At 39.6% G+C, this 25,939-nt stretch overlaps 1 protein-coding gene across 4 annotated transcripts in view; it reads right to left on the reverse strand.

Moving 5' to 3' along the window:
• Positions 1-14,805: 14,805 nt before the first annotated feature.
• Positions 14,806-25,939, reverse strand: part of NUBPL (NUBP iron-sulfur cluster assembly factor, mitochondrial) — a 74,947-nt gene continuing 63,813 nt past the window's right edge. For all 4 annotated transcript variants that reach the window (XM_070755825.1, XM_070755834.1, XM_070755852.1 and 1 more), the window contains 3 exons: positions 24,820-24,940; positions 21,584-21,666; positions 14,806-14,951 (listed from right to left, as the gene is read on the reverse strand). In XM_070755825.1, coding sequence (XP_070611926.1) covers positions 14,889-14,951; positions 21,584-21,666; positions 24,820-24,940 — 267 coding nt within the window. In that variant the 3' untranslated portion in view covers positions 14,806-14,888. The remainder of the gene's footprint in view (positions 14,952-21,583; positions 21,667-24,819; positions 24,941-25,939) is intronic.

Genomic DNA, 25,939 nt, shown 5'->3' on the forward strand with positions numbered 1-25,939 from the left:
AATTGTTTGGATATAATTTGGTGATAAACTGCTCTCTAATGCAGTGTTTTTCAACCAGTGTGCCGCGGCACACTAGTGTGCCGTGAGACATGGTCAGGTGTGCCGCGAAGCTCAGAGAGAGAAAGAAATAAAGAGAGAGAAAGCAAGAGAGAGAGAGAAAGAGAGAGAAAGCAAGAGAGAGAGAGAGAGAGAAAGAAAGCAAGAGAGAAAGAGAGAAAGCAAGAGAGAGAAAGAAAGCAAGAGAGAGAAAAAGAAAACAAGAGAGAGAGAAAGAAAGAGAGAGAGAGAGAGAGAGAGAAAGAGAACAAGAGAGAGAAAGCAAGCAAGAGAGAGAACAAGAGAGAAAGAGAGAAAGAGAGAGAAAGAAAGAGAGAGAGAAAGAGGGAGGGAAGGTGGGAGAGAGAGAGAGCAAAAAAGAGAGGAAGGAAGGAAGGAAGGAAGAGAGAAAGAGGGATGGAGAGAGAGAGAAAAAAAGAAGAAGGGAGAGAAAGAGGGAGAGAGAAATAGAGCGAAAGGGAGGAAGAGAAAGAAAAAAAATTGTCCAAACTTTTTTTAGCGCCCCCCCCCCCCCTCAATGTACCCCAGGGTTTTGTAAATGTAAAAAATGTGCCATGGCTCAAAAAAGGTTGAAAACCACTGCTCTAACGTATGGTGTGTTCCAAAACACAATATCAATCTATTAAAGCATAGTTTTGATTGCAAAGTGTAATCAAAATTATGGCAATGCATTTATCAATATTTCAGAAAAAAAGGGGTTAAAAACCTCAGTGCTACAGTGCAGATACATTTATAAGGCTACATTTGCTTCCTAATCGGTGGTTTTATTTAGAATAGTGACTAAAAATAAAGCTCTTGGGAAAATCAGCATGAGAAATACACATTTAATGACACAAAAAGGGCAATTATGTGACGTACGCAATTATCTCATGGCTACTCTTTGTACTTTGTAGGAAATGTTTAATTGCACTGCTTGGTTTATACTTTTGCATAACTATTTTTGTACTATCACAATACCTTTATTTAAGACATCATCCCATTACTGAGAGCAGTTGGAAATGTATATGTTCCTACACCCCCAAATTAAGTGTGTATTTATGGTGAGGCCAAACTGAAGAACATTTAAAGGACACAAAACACAAAAACTATTTTTAAAAATAAAGGAACCACAGCTATGAGAGCTAGTTTGAAAGGAAAATCTTTTCCCATTCATTTATTTTTATGACTAAAATCAGTCCTTCTCCTCAAGCTGCCTTGTCTGCCAGTAGAACCCTGCTGAAGATCTTAGTCACAATGCTACTAGTCCTCCACGTATGACCACAATTGACCTAAAATTTCTGTTGCTAGGTAAGATTTTTCTTGAGCTTTGTCCCATTTTATGACCTTTATTGCCACAGTTGTTAAGTCAATCCCTACAATTGTTAAGTTAGTACCATGATTGTTAAGTGAATCTGGATTGCCCATTGACTTTGTCAGAAGGTCACAAGACAGGGTCACATGACCCTGGGACACCGCAGCTGTAATAAATAGGAGTAAATTGCCAAGCATCTGAATTTTCATCACATGACCATACGGATGCTGCAATGGTCATAAGTGTGAAAACAATCATAAGTCACTTTCAGTGCTGTTGTACCTTTGAATCAGGGGTGAAATCTGCAGGTTCCGACAGGTTCTGGAGAACCAGCAGCAGAAATTTTGAGTAGTTTGAAGAACCAGCAGATACCACCTCTAGCTGGCCCCAGAATGGAGTGGGAATGGAGATTTTGCAATATCCTTCCCCTGCCACGCCCGTCAAGCCATGCTCACAGAACTGGTAGTAAAAAAAAATTGGATTTCACCAGAGCTTTGAATGGTCACTAAATGAATTGTTGCAAGTTGAGGAGTACTTGCAATTGAGCAATAATTGACTCATGACAAGGGGCATTGGCTTACCTGAATGCCTTTTCTCAGTAGATTGCACAATAGCCCAGAAATGGGTTGCTACAATCTGATCTGCCATTCTTCCATGCCACTAAGCATGCCCCGGTTGACGAAGTGATGGCTAGAAAGGAGACTTGCACACAATGTTGGGGACAAAGTGGTTCCAGATCCCACGAGGTTCTGTAGGGCAGGGCTAACTAAAAGAGCAACCAAAATGATCAGGGGTCTAGAAACCAAGACTTATGAAGAGAGACTGCAGGAACTGGGCATGGATAGCCTAGAGAAAAGGAGGGCCAGAGTGGACATGATAGCAGTCTACAGGTATACGAGGGGTTGGCACAGAGAGGAGGGGGCCACTCTATTCTCCAGAGCACTGGAGGGCCGGACGAGGAACAACGGCTGGAAGCTGACCAAGGAGAGATTCAACCTGGAAATAAGGAAGAACTTTCTGACGGTCAGAACGATCAACCAGTGGAACAACCTACCAGCGGACGTTGTAAACTCCAATACTCTGGGCATTTTTAAGAGCAAATTGGACTGCCATTTGGCTGGGATGCTATAGGGTTCCTGCTTAGGCAGGGGGTTGGACTTCATGACCCGCATGGTCCCTTCCAACTTTAACAATAAATAAACAAACTATTGCACAACCTACTGAAAAAGGGTGTTCAGGTAAGACAATGCCGCTTGTTCAGTAAGGTTGTGAAATAGTCCAGGAATGGCATATACCAAAGCCTGATATCCCTAAGGGTGGGTAGCCATTGGGACTGGAGCCCCCAAGACTAAGTGGACCTGTTGCAAAAATCCCTCTTCCAAAGGAAGCCTCTTCCGATGTGAGGACATCAAACTTGCAATGTCTAATGAAAAAGAAGGGGGTGGCCCAAGTGGCCGCTCTGCAGATATGCTCAAGAGAGGCCCGTGTGGCCCATGCAACAGTGGTAGCTGCACTTCTCATAGAGTGTGCGATGATGCAACTGGGAGCTGGGAGAGATAGTGCTTGATACACTTTAACAATGCATGCACTGATGCAGTGACCAATAATCAAGGGTGACAACTTAGTGCCCATCAAAAGAGGATGGAGAGAGGCAAAGAGAATCTCCAATCTCCTGGTGGGTACTGACTGCTTGGTACTTCTTTTACTGTTTTGTATCTATTTATATTGTACTCATACTATTGCTGTAAGTCGCCCTGAGTCCTTTAGGATTGGGCGGCATAAAAGTCAAATAAATAGATAAATAGATAAATAAATATATTCATTTATTTATTTTTAGGGAGCTCCGTACATCCAGTTTATGCCATCTTCACTCCAAGGCATGAGAAGTTTGGCAGAAGCAGCTCCTGATCCCTGTGGAAAGGGGAGTTAATCTTAGGAATGAAGGAGGAATCAAGTCTTAGAGTTATCTTATCCTGGTGGAAATGCAGAGGTCACCTCTGACGGATAAGCTCCGTACATCCAGTTTATGCCATCTTCACTCCAAGGCATGAGAAGTTTGGCAGAAGCAGCTCCTGATCCCTGTGGAAAGGGGAGTTAATCTTAGGAATGAAGGAGGAATCAAGTCTTAGAGTTATCTTATCCTGGTGGAAATGCAGAGGTCACCTCTGACGGATAAGGCCCCCAATTCAGAGATACGTCAGGCGGACATTATGGCAATCAGGAAAGCCACATTGAGCATCATAAACCTGAGACTGGTAGGTTGCAGAGGCTCAAAGGAAGATTATGTCAATGTGTGAAGTAGCTTGGGAAGATCCCAGGTAGGGTATCTGTGGAACAGTGGGAGCCGCAGGTTGCTGGCGCCTCTGAGAAGGACTTGAATGTCAGGATGGTGAGACAGTCTTCTTTCCACGGTAAGCACAGTAGACAATGCTGTGACATGCCGTCACAAGGTGTGATGAGCTAAGCCTCTGTCCAGGCCATCCTGGAGGAAATCTAGAACCTGTGAAACAGTGGCTGAGACAGAGTCAATGCAAAGTGGCCTGCACCATTTGACAAAGGTTGGCCAGATGTCATTATATCCTGATCGTGGATTATGTCCTAGCCACCTGCATTACTCCGAATGACTTTTTTCAGAGGAATTTGTCCTCCTCAAGCAGGCCCCTGCAAATGCCAAGTGGCTCCAGATGTTCCAGGATCCCTTGGCTGGGGAAGATCCATTGAGGAGGAATCTTCCAGAATGGTGATGCTGAGAGGCTGATGAGATTCACAACCCACTGTCTGCAGGGCCAGTAAGGTGCCACCAGAATTATCTCTGCTCCTTCCACAATGATTTCCTGAAATACCCCTTGAATTAGGGGGAGAGGAGGGAACGCATACTTAAGCCCGGGGGTTAGACACACCAGAGAGTGTTGAAGCTCTCAAGAAGAAGTGAGGGCCAGAGCAAGGACTGCTCAAGGCCATCAAAATGGCCATTACAGCCTTGAAGTAAGTCATGAGCACAGGGCCAAGGCAAAGGATGCTCAAATTTCTCAAATGGCTGCTACACCCTTGAGGTAAGGTGTGAGCATATGGCCACTCAAGGCTCTCAAATTGGCCACCGCAGCCTTGAGGTAAGGCATGAGCACTGAGCCAAGGCGAAGGCACTTTAGGGGTACTCTTGAGATACTCTGACCAAGCGGTATCACTGGCTGTCAGCTGTGAGCCTCTGGAGAAAAGGAGGTTCCAGGAGAGAGCAACCATCCCTAATCAGAATGGTGCCTTGCTTAGTCCCAGGAGAAGTAACCATCGCTAAGCTGAATGGTACCTCACTTAGTGCCAGGAGACGCAACCGTCACTAAGAAGAATGGTGCCTTGTTTAGTGCCAGGAGCCAGCAACTGTAAATGAGCGGAACAGTGCCTCTCAAGCAGCTGGAAATGGCAACTACAACCGCAGAGATAGCCCTCAGCTGAGAGTGCTGAATGGACACTAATGGCCTCAGAAGCCTGAATCGGCCTGACACATTGGCAAGAAGTTAACCGCAGTTAAAACGTTCGAAGGGCTTAGAGACTTGTAAATATCCTTTTAATTTTTTTTCAATAGGATTAATTTGGAGTGGCCAAACTGAAGGGAGTCCAGATGTCCAGGAATGGTTTTTCTAGAGACAAACTGCCAAGATGACTCTTTCAGATCTGATTGAGTTGGAAATTGGGGCATGCTCAGTGTTGAAGTGCCCAGGGAAAAAACATAAATTTAGTAACTGTGCAGATCAGACAGTAGCAAGCCATTCCTGAACTACAGTATTTCTCAACCTTACTGAAGAATGTATAGCAGTTTCCCTATGGCTTCCATCAAAAGACTTCTCCAACTAGGGTCCTTCACCCTCTACAGTCGTCAATCAGCATGACCAAAAGGAAGGAATTTGGGGATGTACTATCCCAAAACACTTATAGATGCTACTATAGCAGAAAACTTTAAACAGGGCTTTCAGAAATTTGCTTCACAAATTATACCTAATGTTTCAAAACAATATGCTAAATACATCATGGACATCAATGAATTAAAAGTTTGAAATCTTTTATAAGCAATTTATTGGGATTCTGTTCAGACATTCAATTCACATGGGTCATCAATCTAATAAATAAACATTAAATAAATATGAACTGAATATAGACCTTCTAAATGGAACCTCATTGTCAAATTGACTGGTTGTCTCTGAACCAGTATGACAATTTAATGACTTTTTACATATGTTCAGAAACGTTGGGGAGTTTTTTTGTTCTTCTCCAGAACAAATTGCCTTTTGGAATCAGATTCAATTTGAATCAATCCAACTTGGGAGACCTGATGTGAATCAGAACAGACTTGATTTGCACAATCCTGTGAAATTTCATATAAACATTATGAACAGCTGCCTTACTTAACCTCACATCACTGATCAAAACTATTCACAGTTACAAAGGTAATGGAAAATGTGTTATTTTGCTCTTAAAAACAACTTGCAAACTTGATTTTAAATACATAGATAGTGCAATATGATGTTCACTGCTTTATTCATTTATACTGTTGTAGATTTACTACAGAGAACAAATCAATATGGTAATAAAAATAACCCATCCTTCCAGTGCAATTATGTTAGAATATGTAAAAGATACTGTTAGGGTTTGGTGAGTGGAGAAGATAACCTAGAAACAAACAAGCAATTAACACATAGGAAATCAGCTTGAATCTTGTAATTGCTTGAAGTGCATAAATGCAAAAGTCTACTGAGGTTAGGATTAAAAATAGAAAGTAGCAGAGACCCTACCTCCCACAGGACAACAGCCAATTAATCTTCAGAAACATCTACATAAATATTGAAATTATTATATTAAAAGGCACAAAAACTTTGCAGAGGTTTATCATTGCCTGAACTGTGATTGCTAAACACAGAAAAGGTGTTTTTCAAAATTCAAATTCACAATGATTTTATGTGGACTTTATCCGCATTGCATCAAATTATATCTTTCTCCCTTCAATAGAAGTGTTACTACAATGGCCTCATTTACATGAATTATGAAAGTATGCAATGTAATTATTGTTGCTAATGAGATAAATTCAAAGGTAACTGGCATAAGGATTTAACAGACCATCTCACTCTACTCATCTCTCCAAGAATTGTGGAGAGTAGTAGGTGAACCCCTACAATACATTCAGAGCAAGAAAGAAGAAAAAGCAGAATGGAGACAATATGTTATCTAAAAATCAAAGTAAAATATATTTTGAGTTGAACTACTTGGTGGGTTCAAGGATACAATGTTCCTCTCCTGTAACTAGTATTTAGAAGTATAAACCTCTTACCCAAAGAGAAAAGCCAAATATATACCCAAATTTTATACCCAAAGCATAAAAACTAACAAATTTTGAAAAACTGAATTTATCCAATTTCTTTTTTATAGTCATCATATACTTTGATAATGAGTGCTATGGGTTAATTATACATAGCTAAGCAATACTTAGCTTAGTCTGTCTAACGCTCCTTCTGGACAGTTTTATTAGATGATCCTTGGTCCTACTGTAGAATTTGGCATTTTTCCAAGAAGCTACATATTAACTGAGATTTTGGCTAAAAAACACAGTTTATAGTAAACCTGAATGCTATATAAAGCACATACACACTAAGAGAAGTGAATTTTGACAGAATCTGAAAGGAGCCCTTCTATAATTAACATTATTTACCCCAAATTCTCCAATAGCACTTGACTATATAAAAGATAATGGCATATCTGTCATGATATGACCCTCTGCCCAGAGTACAAAATCAAAATAAATCCGAAATTCCAAAATATGCTATTTCCAACACTGAAATCCCATCAAAAGTGATATTTTTCAATGGAAGCTAGAAAAAAGTGGGACCTGAATTTAATGGCATGTTCTTAATGTACAATCGAATCTTAGATTGCTATTATGAAAATCTCCCAAGTTATACACTGTCTCAGACTGACAACAACCACTGTCTCATACTGACAACAACCACTGTCTCAGACTGACAACAATAACAACCCAGCAGCCAAGAAAATTTATCCAGTTCTAGCCATTTAATTTCATAAAGCGTAATACCAAATAACAGACATTTGTTAAGGAAGTTCAACCTGAACTCTGAAATTCATACAATCTTGGTCAGTTAAATGTTAGATATTCGTGTTTCTTTTTACTTTATTTACTTATTTAATTTACAACTGGTCCAATAAAACACAAATGCAAAACTTTAAAATTACAGAGTAAATCAGTTCTCAATTACCAATAAAAAGAAAATACCAACCAACTTCTGTAAAGTTCTATGAATTTAACAATGAATTTGTGCATTTTGGTTTGTGTTGCTGTTCATTTATAAAAGAAAAGTAGAGACCGGAACTAATATGAAGTTTAGCATAGTGAGTAAAACTTTTGTATACACATTTATCTGTACATAATAATGAAATATACAGTATATATCAGGAGTGGGCTCTATTTTTTTTTACTACTGGTTCTGTGGGCATGGCTCATTTTGTGAGTGTGGCTTGGAGGTCAGGTGGGCATGGCTTGGTCAGGTGACCAGGTGGGTGTGGCCAACTTGTAAAATGTGATGAAACTCACTTAACAATGCTATGACTTAGCAACCAAAATTTTGGACTCAATTGTGGTCATAAGTTTTTCTTTCTTTCTTTCTTTCTTTCTTTCTTTTTTTCTTTCCTTCCTTCCCTCCCTCCTTTCTTTCTTTCTTTCTTTCCCTTTTTCTCTTCTCGTTAGTGGAAGAAGGAAAAAGTGCTCTGGGACTGGGAGGACAGGAGCCCCGGCCCGGCAGTGGTGCATCCCCTGTCATGTGCCATCCTGGAGCGCTATTGCTACCACCATCACCCCTCTTGCCTTCAGTACTGGGACTAGCAAAGTAGCACGGTTGAGCAAGGTCGGGGCGTTAGTGCAGGAGCAGTGAGGAGTTCAGGGCAGGCAGTGGTTCATCTTTGTGTGTGGGATGGCAGGCAAGGGGAGGGCTGGGGATCCCCCATCCCCAGCACCCCTCATCCGTGCAACCTGCTGCTACTGCTGAGCAGTCTCCTTCATGCCACCCACTTCACTCATAGGGCAGAAGGGCTGGAACTTCCATGCTTCCTTGCTGGCATGGTTGAATTGAGCTGAGGCCATTCTTCCTCTTCACCATGCCTGAATATACAGCTATTACACCTGCCTCTCGTCTGTCGCAGCTCCAACAGCAACAGCTTCAGGAGACATGGACTCGTCTGGAGCTGCTCCCCTGCAACTGAACCCATGGCTTGTCCTTGCTGCCCCCAGGTGCGAGGGAGAAGGGCAAGTGAGAGGCTGTCATGGCAGCTGTATGTTCAGGAAGAGCAAGGGGGAGAATAGCTCATCTGGAGCAGCTAAACTATGTTTAAGCAAGGCTGTGCTTGGCTGCACATGAACCCAGCTATAAAGAACCTGGCGCAAAGGCCTCGAGCAAGAACTGCAGCTCCCCTTCCCCTCTTCCCTACCAATCCCAACAGTAGGACTCAGAAGAAGCAAATATTCAGAGTAGATTTTGTCAGCAGTCAAAACCACAGGGAAAAATTGACATTTTAAAATACTCTTGACTAATAACCACATGGGTAGAGTTAATACGTGGGCTGGCAAAAATAACCCTAGTTGGACCGCCCCCTACCTCCTGGTCTTTCATCAAGCTCTGAAGACTTACTTCTGCCAGCAGGCAAGGGGGCCGTGAGCAAGGAGATTGTCTCTTGCCGATGTTGTGAATGATTGAATTGGATGAATGTGGATGACTTTGCATAGGTTTTTTTTTAGAATTTTGTTAATTTTGTATATTTCTTTAAAAATGATTAGATTTCTGCACATACAGTGGTACCTCTACTTAAGAACTTAATTCATTCCATGACCAGGTTCTTAAGTAGAAATGTTCTTAAGTAGAAGCAATTTTTCCCATAGGAATCAATGTAAAAGAAATAATGTGTGTAAACCCATTAGGAATGAAATAAAAGCTCGGAATTTGGGTGGGAGGAGCAGGAAGAAGATGAGGTGAAGGGAATAAAAAAAATCCAAAATTTAAGGCTTTAAAAAAAAGAGGGATTCTGAGGCAGTGAGAAGCATGCACCTCCCATACACCTGGTGCAAGGCTGTCTCCCATACACTGCGCCAGAGAGAGAAACCCAGACAGGTGAGAGGGGGAACCTCCCACTCCTTTGAATGAAAGGCGGCTGCTGCTGCTGCTACTTGCTGCCTCTTCCTTCCCATGCTGAAGGGCTTCCCACTCCTCTCGCTCATTCGCTTTGTAGCTGGCGCCTTTTCTTCACTGTGGTGACTCATCAGTTTGGCTGAAACTGAGGCAACCTCGCACCGGGTGTATGAGAGGCAACGTGAGGGAGTCACCATAGCAAAGTGGTTTATTCCTTCTCCAAGCACCCAGAGAAAGGAAAATGCTCCATTTGCTCTGGGCTGCCAAAGCCTCCTTAAGCGCCACTGAAAGGCTCCTCCTCTTGGGTTCTCTTTTTAAATTCAGCAGCACTGCTTTAAACTGGGAGGTTTTCTCATACTGATTCGGTGTATTCCTCCTCGCCAGTCCCTTCCTTTCCTATTAGGAGAGCCTCCTACAAAAAGGGCCAATTGTTCTGATTTGTCAATAATTTTTTGTAGTGCAGGAATCAGGGAAGGAACTGGGAAAAGTAGGATAACTCCAGTGGATAAAGGGATGGGGTGGTGGGGGTGTTTTCCATCCCAAATGATTCAGGGCAATGTTTACCTGTCTGTTCTCAATCAGAAATTATTTCCTAGATTTGTCCCCAGTTTTCTCCTCCAAAGTCCTCTTTCCCCACCAAAATCGTCCTCCTGGGAATCTACGAATAGCTCCTCACTTTGTAACTAAGCTTCTTTCTTCATTTTGTCCCCTCTTTCGACACACTACATTCTAAGATGACCAACTGGCAATCTCTGGTAAATTGCATATCTCACACCCTATCTGCCAACCCCCAAATTGTGCCCCACTGTGCGAGAGGCATATCATACCAGAGATTGGAAGCTCTGGATCTTGCATCTTTTTGAGGTTTTTCTTTTTTTAAAAAAAAAAGCCTCTCCAATTGAGCTTAAAAACTTCCGAGGTTGCTTCAGGAGGGAATAGTCAGGCAGAGTTTTCCCCTCCAGACACCTGCAACCTCAGAGCCTGCAGCGACTCCTGGCCCTTGCACAGTAAAGAAAAACTTATTGTGAGTGCGAGGCAATTAACTTTGTTCTTTTTGAGAGCCGCTTTGAACCTTGTTTGGTGTGACACTTGCAGTGCCAAAAGTTCACTATTTTTTAAAAAAGTTGAAAATAAGATGGTGGTGCCAGTGCAGTGCTGGAAACTTGGATTCTGTGCATTTATAGAAGAAAAGAAAACCCAAGGGCAATTTTTTTTAAAAAAAAATTTAAATGCAAAAAAAATTATTATTTTTTAATTAGTGGTGCCCATGGACTGGCACCGACAGAACCAGTTCCATGACATCATGATGTCACCAGCGTGTTGCTACCAGTTCTGGCAAACTGGTCCAAACCAGGAAGAACCCAGCTATACATCTCCACCCAATGTCGTCAACGAAGCAGTGGAAGTGATGTGCTGGTGCCTGGAGGCTGTTGGGGCCTGGATGGGTGTCAACAAACTCAAACTCAACCCAGACAAGACGGAATGGCTGTGGGTCTTGCCTCCCAAGAAGGACAATTCCATCTGTCCGTCCATTACCCTGGGGGGAGAACTATTGACCCCCTCAGAGAGGGTCCGCAACTTGGGCGTCCTCCTCGATCCACAGCTGACATTGGAACATCATCTTTCGGCTGTGGCGAGGAGGGCATTTGCCCAGGTTCGCCTGGTGCACCAGTTGCGGCCCTATTTGGACAGGGAGTCATTGCTCACAGTCACTCATGCCCTCATCACCTCGAGGTTCGATTACTGCAACGCTCTCTACCTGGGGCTACCTTTGAAAAGTGTTCGGAAACTTCAGATCGTGCAGAATGCGGCCGCGAGAGCCATCGTGGGGCTTCCTAAATTCGCCCACGTTTCTACAACACTCCGCGGCCTGCACTGGCTGCCGATCAGTTTCTGGTCACAATTCAAAGTGTTGGTAATGACCTTTAAAGCCCTACATGGCATTGGGCCAGAATACATCCGGAACCGCCTTCTACTGCACGAATCCCAGCGGCCGATAAGGTCCCACAGAGTTGGCCTGCTCTGGGTCCCGTCGACCAAACAATGTCGTTTATTTATTTATTTATTTATTATTTGGATTTGTATGCCGCCCCTCTCCGAAAACTCGCCTGGGACCCGTTTGGCGGGCCCCAGGGGAAGAGCATCCTCTGTGGTGGCCCCGGCCCTCTGGAATCAACTCCCCCCAGAGATTAGAACGGCCCCCCACCCTCCTTGTCTTTCGCAAATTACTCAAGACCCACCTTTGTCGCCAGGCATGGGGGAGTTAGGATATTCCTTCCCCTAGGCCATTACAAGTTATGTATGGTATGTTTGTGTGTATGTTTGCTTTTTATAATAAGGGTTTTTAGTTGTCTTATTAAATTGGATTGTTACATGTTGTTTTTTATCATTGTTGTTAGCCGCCACGAGTCTGCAGAGAGGGGCGGCATACAAATCCAATAAATAATAATATTTATATGCTGGATAAAAATTGGCAATTAGATATAGTTTTTGTATTTGGGGCTATTACTCTCTTGTGAAAATATAATCATATGTTCAGTGATCTGTGCTTAATATTTATCACCTGCTTATTCCCTGATCAGTAACCTGATGCTTATACTTTAATGAAGAGCTTGCTACTGAATGTTCAGTTTATTCATGCTTGATATAAGAAAATGAACAATTTGCTAAGACAATTACAAAATAGGATTTATCGAACTTCAACTGACACAGGCTAATGCACAGAAGTTTAAAACGACAGTTCTTGACATCTCAAAATGAATAATTTCTGGTATTTTTACAATAACTCTTCATGGTAGAACAATTTTTTTCTATGTTGATTCCAGACTTTTGTATCAATTTTCCTTTTAGTCCCATTATTTATTTTAATTTTACTACACATATATTTAAGGATTAGCTGATACCCGTGCTTCGCTACGAAACTATGTGATGGAGCTTGATAAATTGACACTTAAAGATTGAAAATTAACGAGTAGTTAAAAATGGGACTGTACTATTTAATTAGAGATGGTAAACTAAGTTTCTGTTATAGATGAAGACACTATATGCATAACATACTTTCAATTCGTCCCTCAGGTGAATTGCTCAGGACCTCCCTGTAAGCAACATTCCTGGTTTTGCTGTCTGGCTGGAGGGTGACCAGGCTGTCAGGTGAACTGATTCTGGACCATGCCACATCAACCAACCTTGGGAGAAATAGACAGCTTCCCTTACTTGTGTTTTCCTAATCCCATCTGTACACCTTTTCCTGCATTTTTTGCCTCTTTTCCCTTTAACTGGTGCTAAAGTAGAAGGAACAGATTTATCTGAACTGAGGAGGAAAATAAGGGGTGGAAATCTGTCTCTGCCTACCAGCATCCATTGGCATTCATCTGGCTAGCATCCTATTAGCATGTGAGAGAGTTGAGGGAAAACTCAAACAATATTTGTTGTGTCAGCAAGGAGGAGACAGGAAGGAGTCTGTGCTTGGCTTAGCTCACTGTTCTGTAGCAAAGTTGCTTGTAGCTGTAAAAGCAAAACTGAAACTCCTCTACTTGTGTTTTGCATTTGGATCAGATTTCTTTTCAGGTGGGGAGGGGGGAGTAGAATACCTTAGCATCAGAGGTTGTTAATAACAATGTAAGAAATACTCATGGTCATTTTGATAAATGCTTTCTTAGTGAGCACCTAGAAGCCAAGAGGAACATACATGGCAAATTTCAAGTTTGTAGGCTTTACATTTCTGGAGATTTCATGATTAATGTGTGAGTAGTTTTTGCTTTCATATATACAGTGGTACTTCTACTTAAGAACTTAATTCGTTCGGTGACCAGGTCCTTAAGTAGAAAACTTTGTAAGTAGAAGCAATTTTTCCAATGGGAATCAATGTAAAAGCAAATAATGTGTGCAAACCCATTAGGAAAGAAATAAAAGCTCGGAATTTGGGTGGGAGGAGGAAGAAGAGGAGGATAGTCGCTGCCGAAGGAAGAAGGTGAGGTGAGGGGAATCAAAAAAATCCAAAACTTTAAGGCTTAAAAAAGAAAAAGAGGGACTTTGAGGCAGCGAGGAGGAGCATGTGCCTCCCATACACCTGACGCAAGGCTGCGTCCCATACACTGCACCAGAGACAGAAACCCAGGGGGAATGGCAGGAAACTGGCCGGGCCTTCATGCCGTTCTCAAATTTCCTGGAAAATTTTTCTGGGCTCAGGATTTTAAGTAGAAAATGGTTCTTAAGAAGAGGCAAAAAAATCTTGAACACCCAGTTCTTATCTAGAAACGTTCTTAAGTAGAGGTGTTCTTAGGTAGAGGTACCACTGTATATTTCAATGGAAAAAGTTAGCAGATCTTATATAGATCAGATGAACCAGGTAAGCTCACAAAGTGTTGCTGAACTGAAAATCCTAGTAGTTGTAGTCAGCATAAGAAATGGGTGATGTGTCATGGCCCAAGTTGCAATTCTGCAATACCTGGGGGATCAAAAGTTCCCCAACTCTTTATCAGCAGAAAGCAAAAGCAAAATGATCTTGGATGACTATACCCTTGCTCTGAAGTTTCAACATCACTTTCAGAAAGTCTCACAACTTACTGGAACAAGCTTTGAAGTGCTCCAAACAGTTACTCCATAATAAAAAGAGAAATTGACAAAGCTCAGTTGCCCCCTTAAGCTTGCCAATGTAAATTCACTGTTGCATTCAATGCCTTTCATGGATGAAAAAATGATTTAGTCATAGTTTGTATCCAAACCAGTATGTGTATTTTGTATTTTACATTCAAACATATGAAGAACAAATTGTTCCCTTTTGATATTTCTCAATCTCTGTAATAAATATGGATAGGTTTGGGACACCACCCTCTTAAAAAAACATCCATGTTTCATAAATGATTGACAATTAAATGGATGATATTGAACTCCACAAAAAGTTAGAAAGTACTAAAAAAATGCTTTAAATGTTCACTTTCACAGCCATCATGAATTTTTTAGACCCATCTTATCTTATGGCATATTTAATTTATTAATTTATTTATATTTTTGAATGGGCCATCTCCCGTGCATGTAATAATTCTTTCTCTGGACTATACTCAGTGCCTCTGATATATGTAGTACTACTTTCTCAAAACTATATTCAATGCATCTGATTAAATAAATTATAATCAATGAAATCTTATGCCCTAATGAGTTGATTGGTCTCTAAAGTACCAAAAGATTATTTGCTGGAACACTATTTTTAACTTACTGGAATTAAAGAATCTAAATATAAATATTAAAATATGCAACTAAAAAACTTTCCATAATACAGAATCATAAAATATTTGTTATTTATTTTGCTACATTGTCACAACTCAATCATAAAATTCAAGGTGCGGTTCTTCAAAATGACGACTTCAAATTGAAAAAAGTGACAGCCTTTTCACTACTTCAGCAGCAATCTTCAAATAGGCTTGAGCCTGAAATATATTTACAAATTCATCACATTAACATCCTAGATTAGAATAGAATATAAAATATTCCTTATAAAACAGGAGTACAAACTGCCCACCACCTGATTGCTGTTATAGTGTTATTAACTATAATAATTGTACCTAAAAAGGGGCCAATAGCAAAAAAAATATATAGCAATTATGATGTAAAAATTTCGTCTGTATTTATGGGATAGAGAAATCTTTTATTAGATATCTTTTATTAGAAACTTGGAACACTTCATCACTTCTATTATACAAAGGCTCAGAAATCCCTTACGATTCTTTAAGAATGACTGAAATCTTGCAATATTGTCATTAATGATAAATGTCACCAAAAATTATTGTATAAAAACATGCAAGAAAGCCTAAATCTTACACAACCTGGAAAACTAATGAAAAATTGGACATTTTTAGCATGAACACATTTGTTTATTATTTAAAGAATTTACATGGTCGCCCACCCACATTCAGTTGACTCTAGGCACTTACAAAAAATTAATTAATTAAATTTATATTTAAGTTATGGATCAATAAAATCAGCAAGTATGGGCCCAATTGTCAAAAGAAAACTCAGGACTGTATTTGGTTGGAAACGTGGATGAGTCATTCATCTTGCAGTGGATAGACAATGGTTAAAATGATGGTGATGTTTAATTTGAGGGGTGTACAGACAACATTAGGGTATTGCAGGTGCACAGCTACAGTTTAAGCAATATTATTGGCAGAAAAATATCCCCAAACAGAAATAATAGATGCTCAATGATGACTGAGAAAAGGACTCAAAGGGTGGACATGGAGTAAAATATGCTGTGAAAGAAAATTATATCTAATCGAGGAAGAAATCAGTAAGTAGTGGAGGTAGGTGAAAGAGGTAAAGTTCCAAAAAAAATCAAGCAAAAGAAAAATGGGTAAAAATCTCCCACTGAACCCATAAAAAAAGTAATACAAGAGACAAGCAAATTGCTATTTCAGGCCAAGATGCTACATGTCAGGAATGTCAAAAAGACATCTGGAGTATCAGATTTCTTGAATTCATGATCTAAAAATGTTTGACTATTGCTCATCAGTATAAACCGATTATACGAGGGAGGAAACCTAGACCAAAAGCAGAACAAGAACCCAAAATCAAGGATTTTATTCATATTATATAAAAGCTTCACAACTTTGCACATAAAGAGTTTGGAGGGATTTGGTAAGCGAAACCAGTGCTTTAACACTTTTTTTTCTTGGATGGTAAGACTCTGCCTCTAAAAAATGCTGGGATATTTAAGGAGTATGTGTGATAAAATAATGTCATAATATATGTATATTGAGATTTTTTGGCTAAGTAGAGAGATTGAGGATTATTTTTATAAAGAAAGAATGAATGAGTTGAGAGGAAGGGGAAGATTGAGAAAGTTGTGTTTGGAAGTTGAAAGAACAAAAGATGGTGCATGAAGGTAAATGGATGTGGCGCAAGCTAGCATAGTTTGTAAGGAAAGTAGTCTGTTAAATCAGTGTTTCCCAACCTTTTTTGAGCCGCGGCACATTATTCACTTTTACAAAATCCTGTGGAACATTGAGCGGGGGGGGGGGGCTAAAAAAGTTTGTACAAAAAAAATCTCTCTTCCTCTCTTTCGCTCTATTTCTTTCTCTCCCTCTTTCTCTCTCTTCCTTTCTCTTTCTTTCCCTCTCTCTCTCCATCCCTCTTTGTTTCTCCCTTCGTTCCTATCTTTTTTGCTCTCTTTCTCTCTCCCTCCTTCCCTCCATCTATGTCTTTCCATCATCCTCCTTCCCCCCTCTTTCTCTCTATCTCTTGCTTTCTCTCTCTCTCTCTTGCTGTCTTTCTCTCTCTTTCTCTCTCCCCCTCTTCACACTCTCAGCAAAACGTTGCAAGACCAGAAGCTGAGCTTCCTTCTTCGCGGCACACCTGACCATGTCTCGCGGCACACTAGTGTGCCGCGGCACACTGGTTGGGAAACACTGTGTTAAATAATGTTGGCATTATCTCTACCCACCTACCTACTACCCATCCATCCATCCATCCATCCATCCATCCAATATCTTACCCACCATTCTTGGTGGTTAGGGTTAATGTTGGCTGTTTACAATAATCAAGATATAAAAATTAAAAATTACATCATCATAAAAACATAGTTACAATCATTTCCAGCGTTAGGCATCACTGATGGCCCATTGGAGCAATGCTCTTTTGAATCATTTTTAGAAAGGCCTACATCAGTGATGGTGAACCTTCTTTTGCTTGGGTGCCAAAAGAGTGCACACGTGAGAGATAGCGGGTGCATGTGGGCCCACACGCATAATGCAATGCCTTCACCTCTGTGCATGTGTGCTGCTCTCCCTACACATGCGCACAATCCCACCACACTGCCCCCCCCTGCACATGCGCATAACCCTCATTAAAGCCTCTGGATTTCCAGTAGGCCCATTGGGCTGTTTTTTGCTCTCCCCAGGGTTCAGGAAAGCCTTCTGAAGTCTGGGGAGTTTGATAAATGGCCAAACAGGCCAACCGGAAGTTTAGAATTGAACTTCCAGTTGGGTTGTTGGGCCATTTTTTACACTCCCCAGACTTTCCTGAACCCTAGGGTTGGTGAAAAATGGCTGTCAAGAAGACCAAAAATCAGCTGGTCAGCACTCACACATGCACTGGAGCTGACATAAGGCAACTCCTCGTATGCCCTTGGATATGGCTCCGTGTGCCATGAGTGCCATAGGTTCGCCATCGCTGGCCTAGTCAACTTCACTTCAAATAGGAAACTAAGTGGCATCACAACCTTGCATACTTCAGAGGTCGATGAAATGAGGATTCAGATTGTTGGGGTCAACATGCTGACTCTATACACTTCTTAGAGAGGGCTGCAAATGACTGTGAAGTGGTATATAAGTCTTAAGTGCTAATGCTAGGTCTAAAATGTAGGCATTCCCTGGAAAATCAGTCAAGTGGCATGCATTTTGCAGAAATGTGGGATTAGTAATTTCAGGTTAAATAAATTGGATAGATGGACCCTGGCTGGAGAAAGCTATTGTAGCTTTAGCCATGTTTCTTTCTCTTATCTCAGACCTTTAATTTTCTTGGCTTAATATTTTCTGTATTCTGTGATGCACTGCTTAGCCTGAAAAGTATTAGCATCACAAATATTATGTATTTATTTATTTATTTATTAGATTTGTATGCCGCCCCTCTCCGAAGACTCGGGGTGGCTAACAACAATGAAAAGATAATGAAAACAAATCTAATATTAAAAATAATCTAAAAAACCCCAATTTAAAGAACCACTCATACACACAAGAATACCATGTATAAATTCTGTAAGCCTAGGGGGAAGTGAAATTTCAATTCCCCCATGCCTGACGACAGAGGTGGGTTTTAAGGAGCTTGCGAAAGGCAAGGAGGGTGGGGCAACTCTGATATGTGGGGGGAGCTGGTTCCAGAGGGTCAGGGCCTCCACAGAGAAGGCTCAGAAGAGCCTTCTCTGTGGAGGCCCTGACCCTCTGGAACCAGGCCCTGACCCAGGGTCAGGACCCAGGCCCTGACCCTGGGTCCCACCAAACGACATTGTTTACAGATGTATGCAGTAGGCATGCACAAACTGTCTGGTTTGGTCTGCAACCCAACAAGACCGACACAGATTTCAGAGGATAATCAAAACTGCAGAAAAAACATGCTACCAACCTGTCTCCCACTGAAGACCTGTATACTACATGAGTCAAAAAGAGGGCTGTAGAAATATTTACTGACCCCTTGCATCTTGGACATAAACTGTTTCACCTCCTATCGTCAAAACGTCGCTATAGAGCACCACGCACCAAGACAACTAGACACAAGAACAGTTTTTCCCCCCGAATGCCATCACTCTGCTAAACAAATAATTTCCTCAACACTGTCAAACTATTTACTAAGTCTGCACTACTATTACTATTTTTTCCTCACCATTCCTATCACCCATCTCCATCCACTTATGACTGTAACTTGTTGCTTGTATCCTTAAAATTTTTATTAATATTGTTTCCTGATTGCTTATTTGACCCTATGACGATCATTAAGTGTTGCACCTCATGATTCTTGACAAATGTATATTTTCTTTTATGTACACTGAGAGTATATGCACTAAAGACAAATTTCTTGTGTGTCCAATCACACTTGGCCAATAAAGAATTCTATTCTATTCTATTCTATTCTCTATGGGCTGTTTAATAAAACTGCATTCTACTGTCCTGAATGTCACCATTACTAAAAAAAAAAAAAAAGAGGCAACATGAAAAATTGAAGGCAGAAATATACAGCTCACATTTATCCTTCAGAAATGTCTTCACATGAATATTAGCTCATGTTCACTAGAGATATTTCTCCCTTCTCTTTTGCTTTAGAATTTCTAAAGGAATTATTACAGCTCTCATTTCTGCAAAGCAAGGATCCATTTGGCCTAGCAAATAAAAAAGTTGACAGTTAACACTAATCATTTGCCCATTAATCTGCTAACCAATCATCTGAAGGCCAAACACTTAAATATAGCACAAACAGAAGGCAGAACTAGACTCATAAATCAATAGATGGACAAAAGATCTACTGACCACAGAGGTTGGATGTTTTATAGCTTTACAGATCTTTAGGATCAAAATCCTACCACTACTTCTAATCCTTAGCTACTTCCTATGCTACAATTTCCATTCTAAAGTACAGTAATTGCAAAACCCAATGCAACTTGTCTACTTGTTAACTAAATATTTATCAACTAGCAGCATGGCATAAATTAAGATGAATTTTACACTGAATTCTCTGAATTATAAAAGGGTAGTGATAGAGTCTCCACTACCCTAGACTATCATCATATATTAGAACCAGGATAGAAATGACATATAACCATAGGTGATCCTCAAATTAGGACCAGAATTTCCATCCTAAGACATTGCAGTGATAAGTCAATTTTGCAATGATTTTTACAGCAGTTGTTAAATGAATCACTGTGATCATTAAGCAAATCACATGGTTGGCTAACATTTTACATTTGTAAAAATGAGACAGATCAGTTGCAGCCTTTATACTGAAGTGTAAGCACAAGTGAGATTCATATAGGCTTATTCTATGTTAAGTCTTATTGAGTTCAGGGATTCTTATTCTCAGGTAAGTATACTTATGATTTGCAGTGGGCCAGATTCTTTCATGAATAATCTATGTACTGTCTATATGAAAATTCTCCATAGAACCAGTTTTTACTGACAACATTCACCATTTACAGAAGAATAGAATAGACTAGACTAAGCTAGAATTACAAAAAATTTTGTTGGCCAAGTATGATTAGACACACAAGGAATTGTCTCCGATGTATAAGATCTCTGTGATAAATTATGATCATAATCATAAAATAAGGTAAAGCTAAGGGTTCCTCTCGCACATATGTGCTAGTCGTTCCCGAATTCTAGGGAATGGTTCTCATCTCTGTCTCAAAGCTGAAGAACCAGAGCCGTCAGATGACAATTCTGTGGTCATATGGTCAGCATGACTAAACGACAAAGGCGCATGGAATGCTGTTACCTTCCCACCAAGGTCTCTAGTTTTCTACATGCTTTCGAATTGCTTGGTTGGCATAAGCTGGGTTAAGTAATGGGAGTTCACCCCATTGTGCGACCTTTCTGATCAACAAGCATAAAATCAACAATCATAAAATACAATAAGCATAAATCACAAGACACAACACTCAGTGTTAGTCATAGGATACTAAATAAGTGATCAACCTAATTCATACTAGGATACTAAATAAAACAATCAATATAAATCTTAAGATTTAAGCAACAAAGCTACAGTCATAAGATAAAGAAATAGATAATAGGAAAGATCAGAAGGATTTATATTAACACAGCCCTACTAGGTAATTTGACAGAGTTGTGGTAATTAGTTGTTTAGCAGAGGGGTGGCATAGCAGAAAAACTGTCCTTGTGTCTAGTTGTTTTATATGGAGAGAATCACAAGAGGAGGACTCATGCTCTTTTGAGGCAAAGACAGCAAAGTCCCCCAATTTTTGACTCTGGTTGAGGCATTTCCATTATTTGCATCATTCATTCATTCATTCATTCATTCCCTTTAACTAGAGCCTTCTTCTATAACTCTTCTCAGTGAATGATGTTTCCATGTTTTCAGGAAATTATTTGAAAAGGGAAGACTGTTTAAACTGAATTTAAACATGCCTGGGATAAACATATATCCATCCTAAGATAAAATACAGAAAATAGTATAAGGGCAGACTAGATGGACCATGAGATCTTTTCCTGCCGTCAGACTTCTATTATTTCTATGTTTCTATGAAGAGTCTTTTTTTCCTGTCAGGCAAATATAAGTAAGTAAAGTCAGACATTTATACCTATAAAATTATTCACAAATAAATTGAAAAATATAGTCAATGTTTTATTATCCAAAAAATTACTTTCTATTGCTTTCTTTCCTTTACAAAAATCTTAACTATTGCCTAGTATTGCCTGCTGAAATCACAGCTAAACAGCCATTATGAAAGAAACAAAGACCAATAAGAAAAGTTAGCCGTGTTGAAATTCTTTTAGCACAAAAATAACATGTTCTAATCAAATAATGTCTACATTTAAGAAGTCTATTATATTAAATTTACCACATTGCTCTGGGGCTGTGAAAAGACAATAGGTTTGCCAGAATCAGATGTTTCTCTTATGTGGACATGTAGTGGAATGTCACCTGTAAAAAAATTGGCACAAAAGTTGAAAGTTATACAAAGGTTTTTAACTGAAGTAATACAAGTAATACACCTGGTGTCATATTTCAGAAGTACAGTGATACCTCATCTTACAAACGCCTCATCATACAAACTTTTCGAGATACAAACCCGGGGTTTAAGATTTTTTTGCCTCTTCTTACAAACTATTTTCACCTTACAAACCCACCTCCGCCGCTGGGATGCCCCACCTCCGGACTCCCGTTGCCAGAGAAGCACCCGTTTTTGCGCTGCTGGGATTCCCCTGAGGCTCCCCTCCATGGGAAACCCCACCTCCGGGCTTCCGTGTTTTTGTGATGCTGCAGGGGAATCCCAGTAGTGCAAAAATGGGCGCTTCGCTAGCAACAGAAGTCCGGAGGTGGGGTTTCCCAGCGAGAGGAGCCTCAGTGAAATCACAGCATCGCAAAAACACAAAAGTCTGGAGGTGGGATTTCCCATGGAGAGGAGCCTCAGGGGAATCCCAGCAGTGCAAAAACGGGCGCTTCGGCTGGCAAAAAGGGTTAATTTTGGGATTGCACGCATTAATTGCTTTTCCATTGATTCCTATGGGAAACATTGTTTCGTCTTACAAACTTTTCACCTTAAGAACCTCGTCCTGGAACCAATTAAGTCTGTAAGACGAGGTATCACTGTATTAGAAATGAGAATTAGTCAAGCCTTGTCAAAGTTTTGGATTATTGAGATCATTTTAGAAAGAAATTGTTTCTAAAGATGACTGCAAAGCAGGGGTGAAATGCTCTTAGTTCGCTTGTGCCTATTGGTTGTCAGAGAGCTGGTCGCAAAGGCAGCACGAGGCTCCGCCCTCCTGCTAGGATGCCATTTGGGTTATTTTACCTTCTGCACATGCGCAAAGAATTCTGTGCATGCGCAGAGGGTAAAATAACTCCAAATGGCAGTGTCCGGGTGGTGGGCGGAGTCTCACACCTCTTTTGTCACCAGATCTCCGATGACTGATAGGCTACCAAACTGGGAGCATTTCACTCCTGCTGCAAAGTGATGTTCAGTCTCTTGTCTGCTAAAATTATCTAATGCTGGGATGGGGTAGAGGCAGATATGACCTTTTTTTAGGATGATAATACAGAAAACATGCCAGATCTGCATGCACCACTGATACCAATTTCTTTTCAACTCCATAATCTCCGCATTGCTTTTCAGCCAAGTTAGTTCTGAAGAAATGTGTACTGCAATGCTTGTATTGGTGGTTTATGCTGTAAAAATCAAGTCCAAATCCCAACTGAGCAGATGTTATATTTTGAAATGCACACAAAAATAAATCCACAGTAAAATGTTCCAGTATATAACTTCTTCACGCGACACATTATTTCTTCAGCACTGCATCTCATTCCCTACTGTTTTCCAGTAGCATAATCAATATTCAAACAGATGCTTAAATATTTAATCACCAAAATGAAAACGTTATTGTTATCAGACAACAACTGATTTAAGGGCTAGTTAGATATTTAATTAATTTTTCCTCCCAACTGTTAACTGTACATTGATTGTTTTCCTACTCAGTAGGCAATTGCCACAGAAATAAAGAAAAACTGCGTAATAATACTCAGGATTGTCTTGTTAAAAAAATTCTTTGCAGAAGATTAACTTTTTAGATTTAAATAATTCCATTATGCAAAAACAGATTTGTGCTAAAAGAATCAAATCTACACTTAAATTGGGAATGACAAAAAGGAGGAGGCGTTCTCAACTCAGGTGAAGAAATAACTTTAAAAGTAAAAGTTTATATACAGGATTTATTTTAAGGAGTAGGCAAGGCAGTTAGATCTAGGAGATTACATTCCTAATGGCTTGACCAGCAATCTTCTGGTGCTGCTCTTACAAATATGGAACACAGTAGATGAGGCCAAGTCAATTTTAGGTTAGAATAAAACATCTGTCCATTTCTCAATGAATGCAGGATTTACTAAAATGAAAACAAAAACTGGAAACATATAAACAGTTTTGAAAATATTCTTTCTGCAATAAAGGGGAACTTTGTGGCTCAGGGTTGAAACTAGATAACATTAGCAGCAGCAATAGTTTGGATAATGAAACATCTGCCAAAAAAAACAACCCACAAGCAAGCTCAGAGAGCTACAAGGACTCCTCACTCCTTCTGCAGGTAGGCAGATCAAAATGATTGAATATTGAAAATGCTTATAATTTTTTATCTCTTGTTTTATAGCATATTCTATAGCAGGGGTCCCCAACCTGTGAACCACCGACGAGCTCCAATCCATGGCCTATCAGAAACCAGATCATGCAAGTGAGCAAAGGCCCACCTGCGCACACACAGGATTCAGGCAACCACAAACACCCCCACTCGATAGGAAAACCGCATCCACACAACCTGTTCGTGGCAAGCAAAACTGGGGAAGAGGACAGCTCCTGTATAGGTCTATGCTATAAATCTTATAGCATGATCTCCTGGTTGTACAGTTAGCACAGGCCATTCCCATTATTGTTTGATTTCAGATATACATGGATATTTGTTTGTGAAATATATAAAGAACTTATTTTGTTTTTATTTTATTTATATATTTTGTCAAGCATATATATGGATATAAACAAACTATAAACATTAATATGGATATATAAAAGTACAAGCATGGTTTTGAGTACATGGTACTTTAAGAAATACATAGTTTTTTTAAGAAGTAGGCACATAGTCCATCTGGTCCAATGGATAGAGAGGGGTTTTAGATTGTGTAGTGCTTTTCTCTAATATGGGAGCTGTTTTCCTTCTATAACTTCCTCTAATATACGACATGTTTTGTGCTGGCAGTAAAATACATCCCTCTTCCAGAAGACAGCTTAACTCACCAAACATATAGACTTAGTGTCTACCAGATCTGTCAGCCTGAATCAGCTTCTAAATTTTAATCTGAATTACCCAGGGTTATTATGGGTAGTTAATGGCCACTCATTCATTCACTGTTTATAGTCATAATAGATATGACTATTCATATATTAGAGTAGCAGTAAGAACAACAATGCAGCAGCATAATTCCAGTTTCTACAAGTCATATTTAGTTTCATTAAAATCAATACATACTAATAAAAAATTGTATTGCATGCTGTTTTGTCTAATATAAGTTTTATTTTAAATGACATATTCTTACCTAAAACATCTATACCAATATTCTTGGCTAATTTCTTCACTCCATCTTCTCCAAAAATATGTGTTTCATGTTTGCATTTTGGACATTGAAAAACGTTCATGTTCTGTATAAGGCCCAATACCTGGCAAATTGTTCAAACAAGAACAATTTTTTAAAAAAGGTTTAATATTACAGAAACAGTAACTTAAATGATCAGTTTCATCTACTAATCCAATTTTATCAAAATAAAGCCAGAAATATATCCTAGTCAGGGAAAAAAAATCATTTGTCAGAATTCCCTGATCAACAGTTTTAGAGAAATGTCAGTTTCCTTGGGCAGGTTAAGAGTTCTGATAACACCCTGTTTATAAATTAAAATCCATTTGAGCAGGAAGGAAAAAAATCATTAATTGTAAGTGTAAAACAGTATAAAACAAATGATAGCAAGTGAGCTGTAAATTGAAATGTTTTTTATGGGCTGACAATAGTTAGTCATTTGGACATTTATTTAGAAGCAAGCCCTGGTTTGTACAAAGATACAATTCCCAAATTTGTGTCTTTAAGAATGCTGTATATATAGGAGTTGTCAAAATCTATTAATTTGGTTTCTCATTAAATTAGCCTGGATTCTTCAGCAGTCAATAATCCCCTAAAGTCATAAAAAAGAAAAAGATAAGCAAGATTATTTCTGCTCCTCAGAATGTGTATTCATTGATACTCTGAAGGGAAGGGTAGCTCAGCCTTTTCTATTCTCCCTACAAATCAAAAGCACATTTGAAGAGCAATTAACTTAATTATTTAAGCTATAAAAATGACATGTTATTGACAGTACTTATATTAGATGTAGCGTTTCAAATGGTAAATGGATTAACATAGAGAATCTGTTATATGCAATCTAGCTAACTTATCTAATAACGGTGACTAAAATGTTTATTCTTTGCCAAATTTTGGGGAGGAAAGGTCAAAACAGTACTCAATCTTTATATTAGAAATATTTTATATTATATTAATATTATTTATATTCTTATATCCATCTAAAATGTTACATTATCCTGGTTTACTACTTTTCTGGCTCTATATTACAGTAAAACACCTACAGCACATACGTGTATTTGCACTATTAGACCTTACTCAAGTACAG

Source organism: Erythrolamprus reginae, chromosome 1, assembly GCF_031021105.1.
Source record: "Erythrolamprus reginae isolate rEryReg1 chromosome 1, rEryReg1.hap1, whole genome shotgun sequence".
NCBI lineage: Eukaryota > Metazoa > Chordata > Lepidosauria > Squamata > Dipsadidae > Erythrolamprus > Erythrolamprus reginae.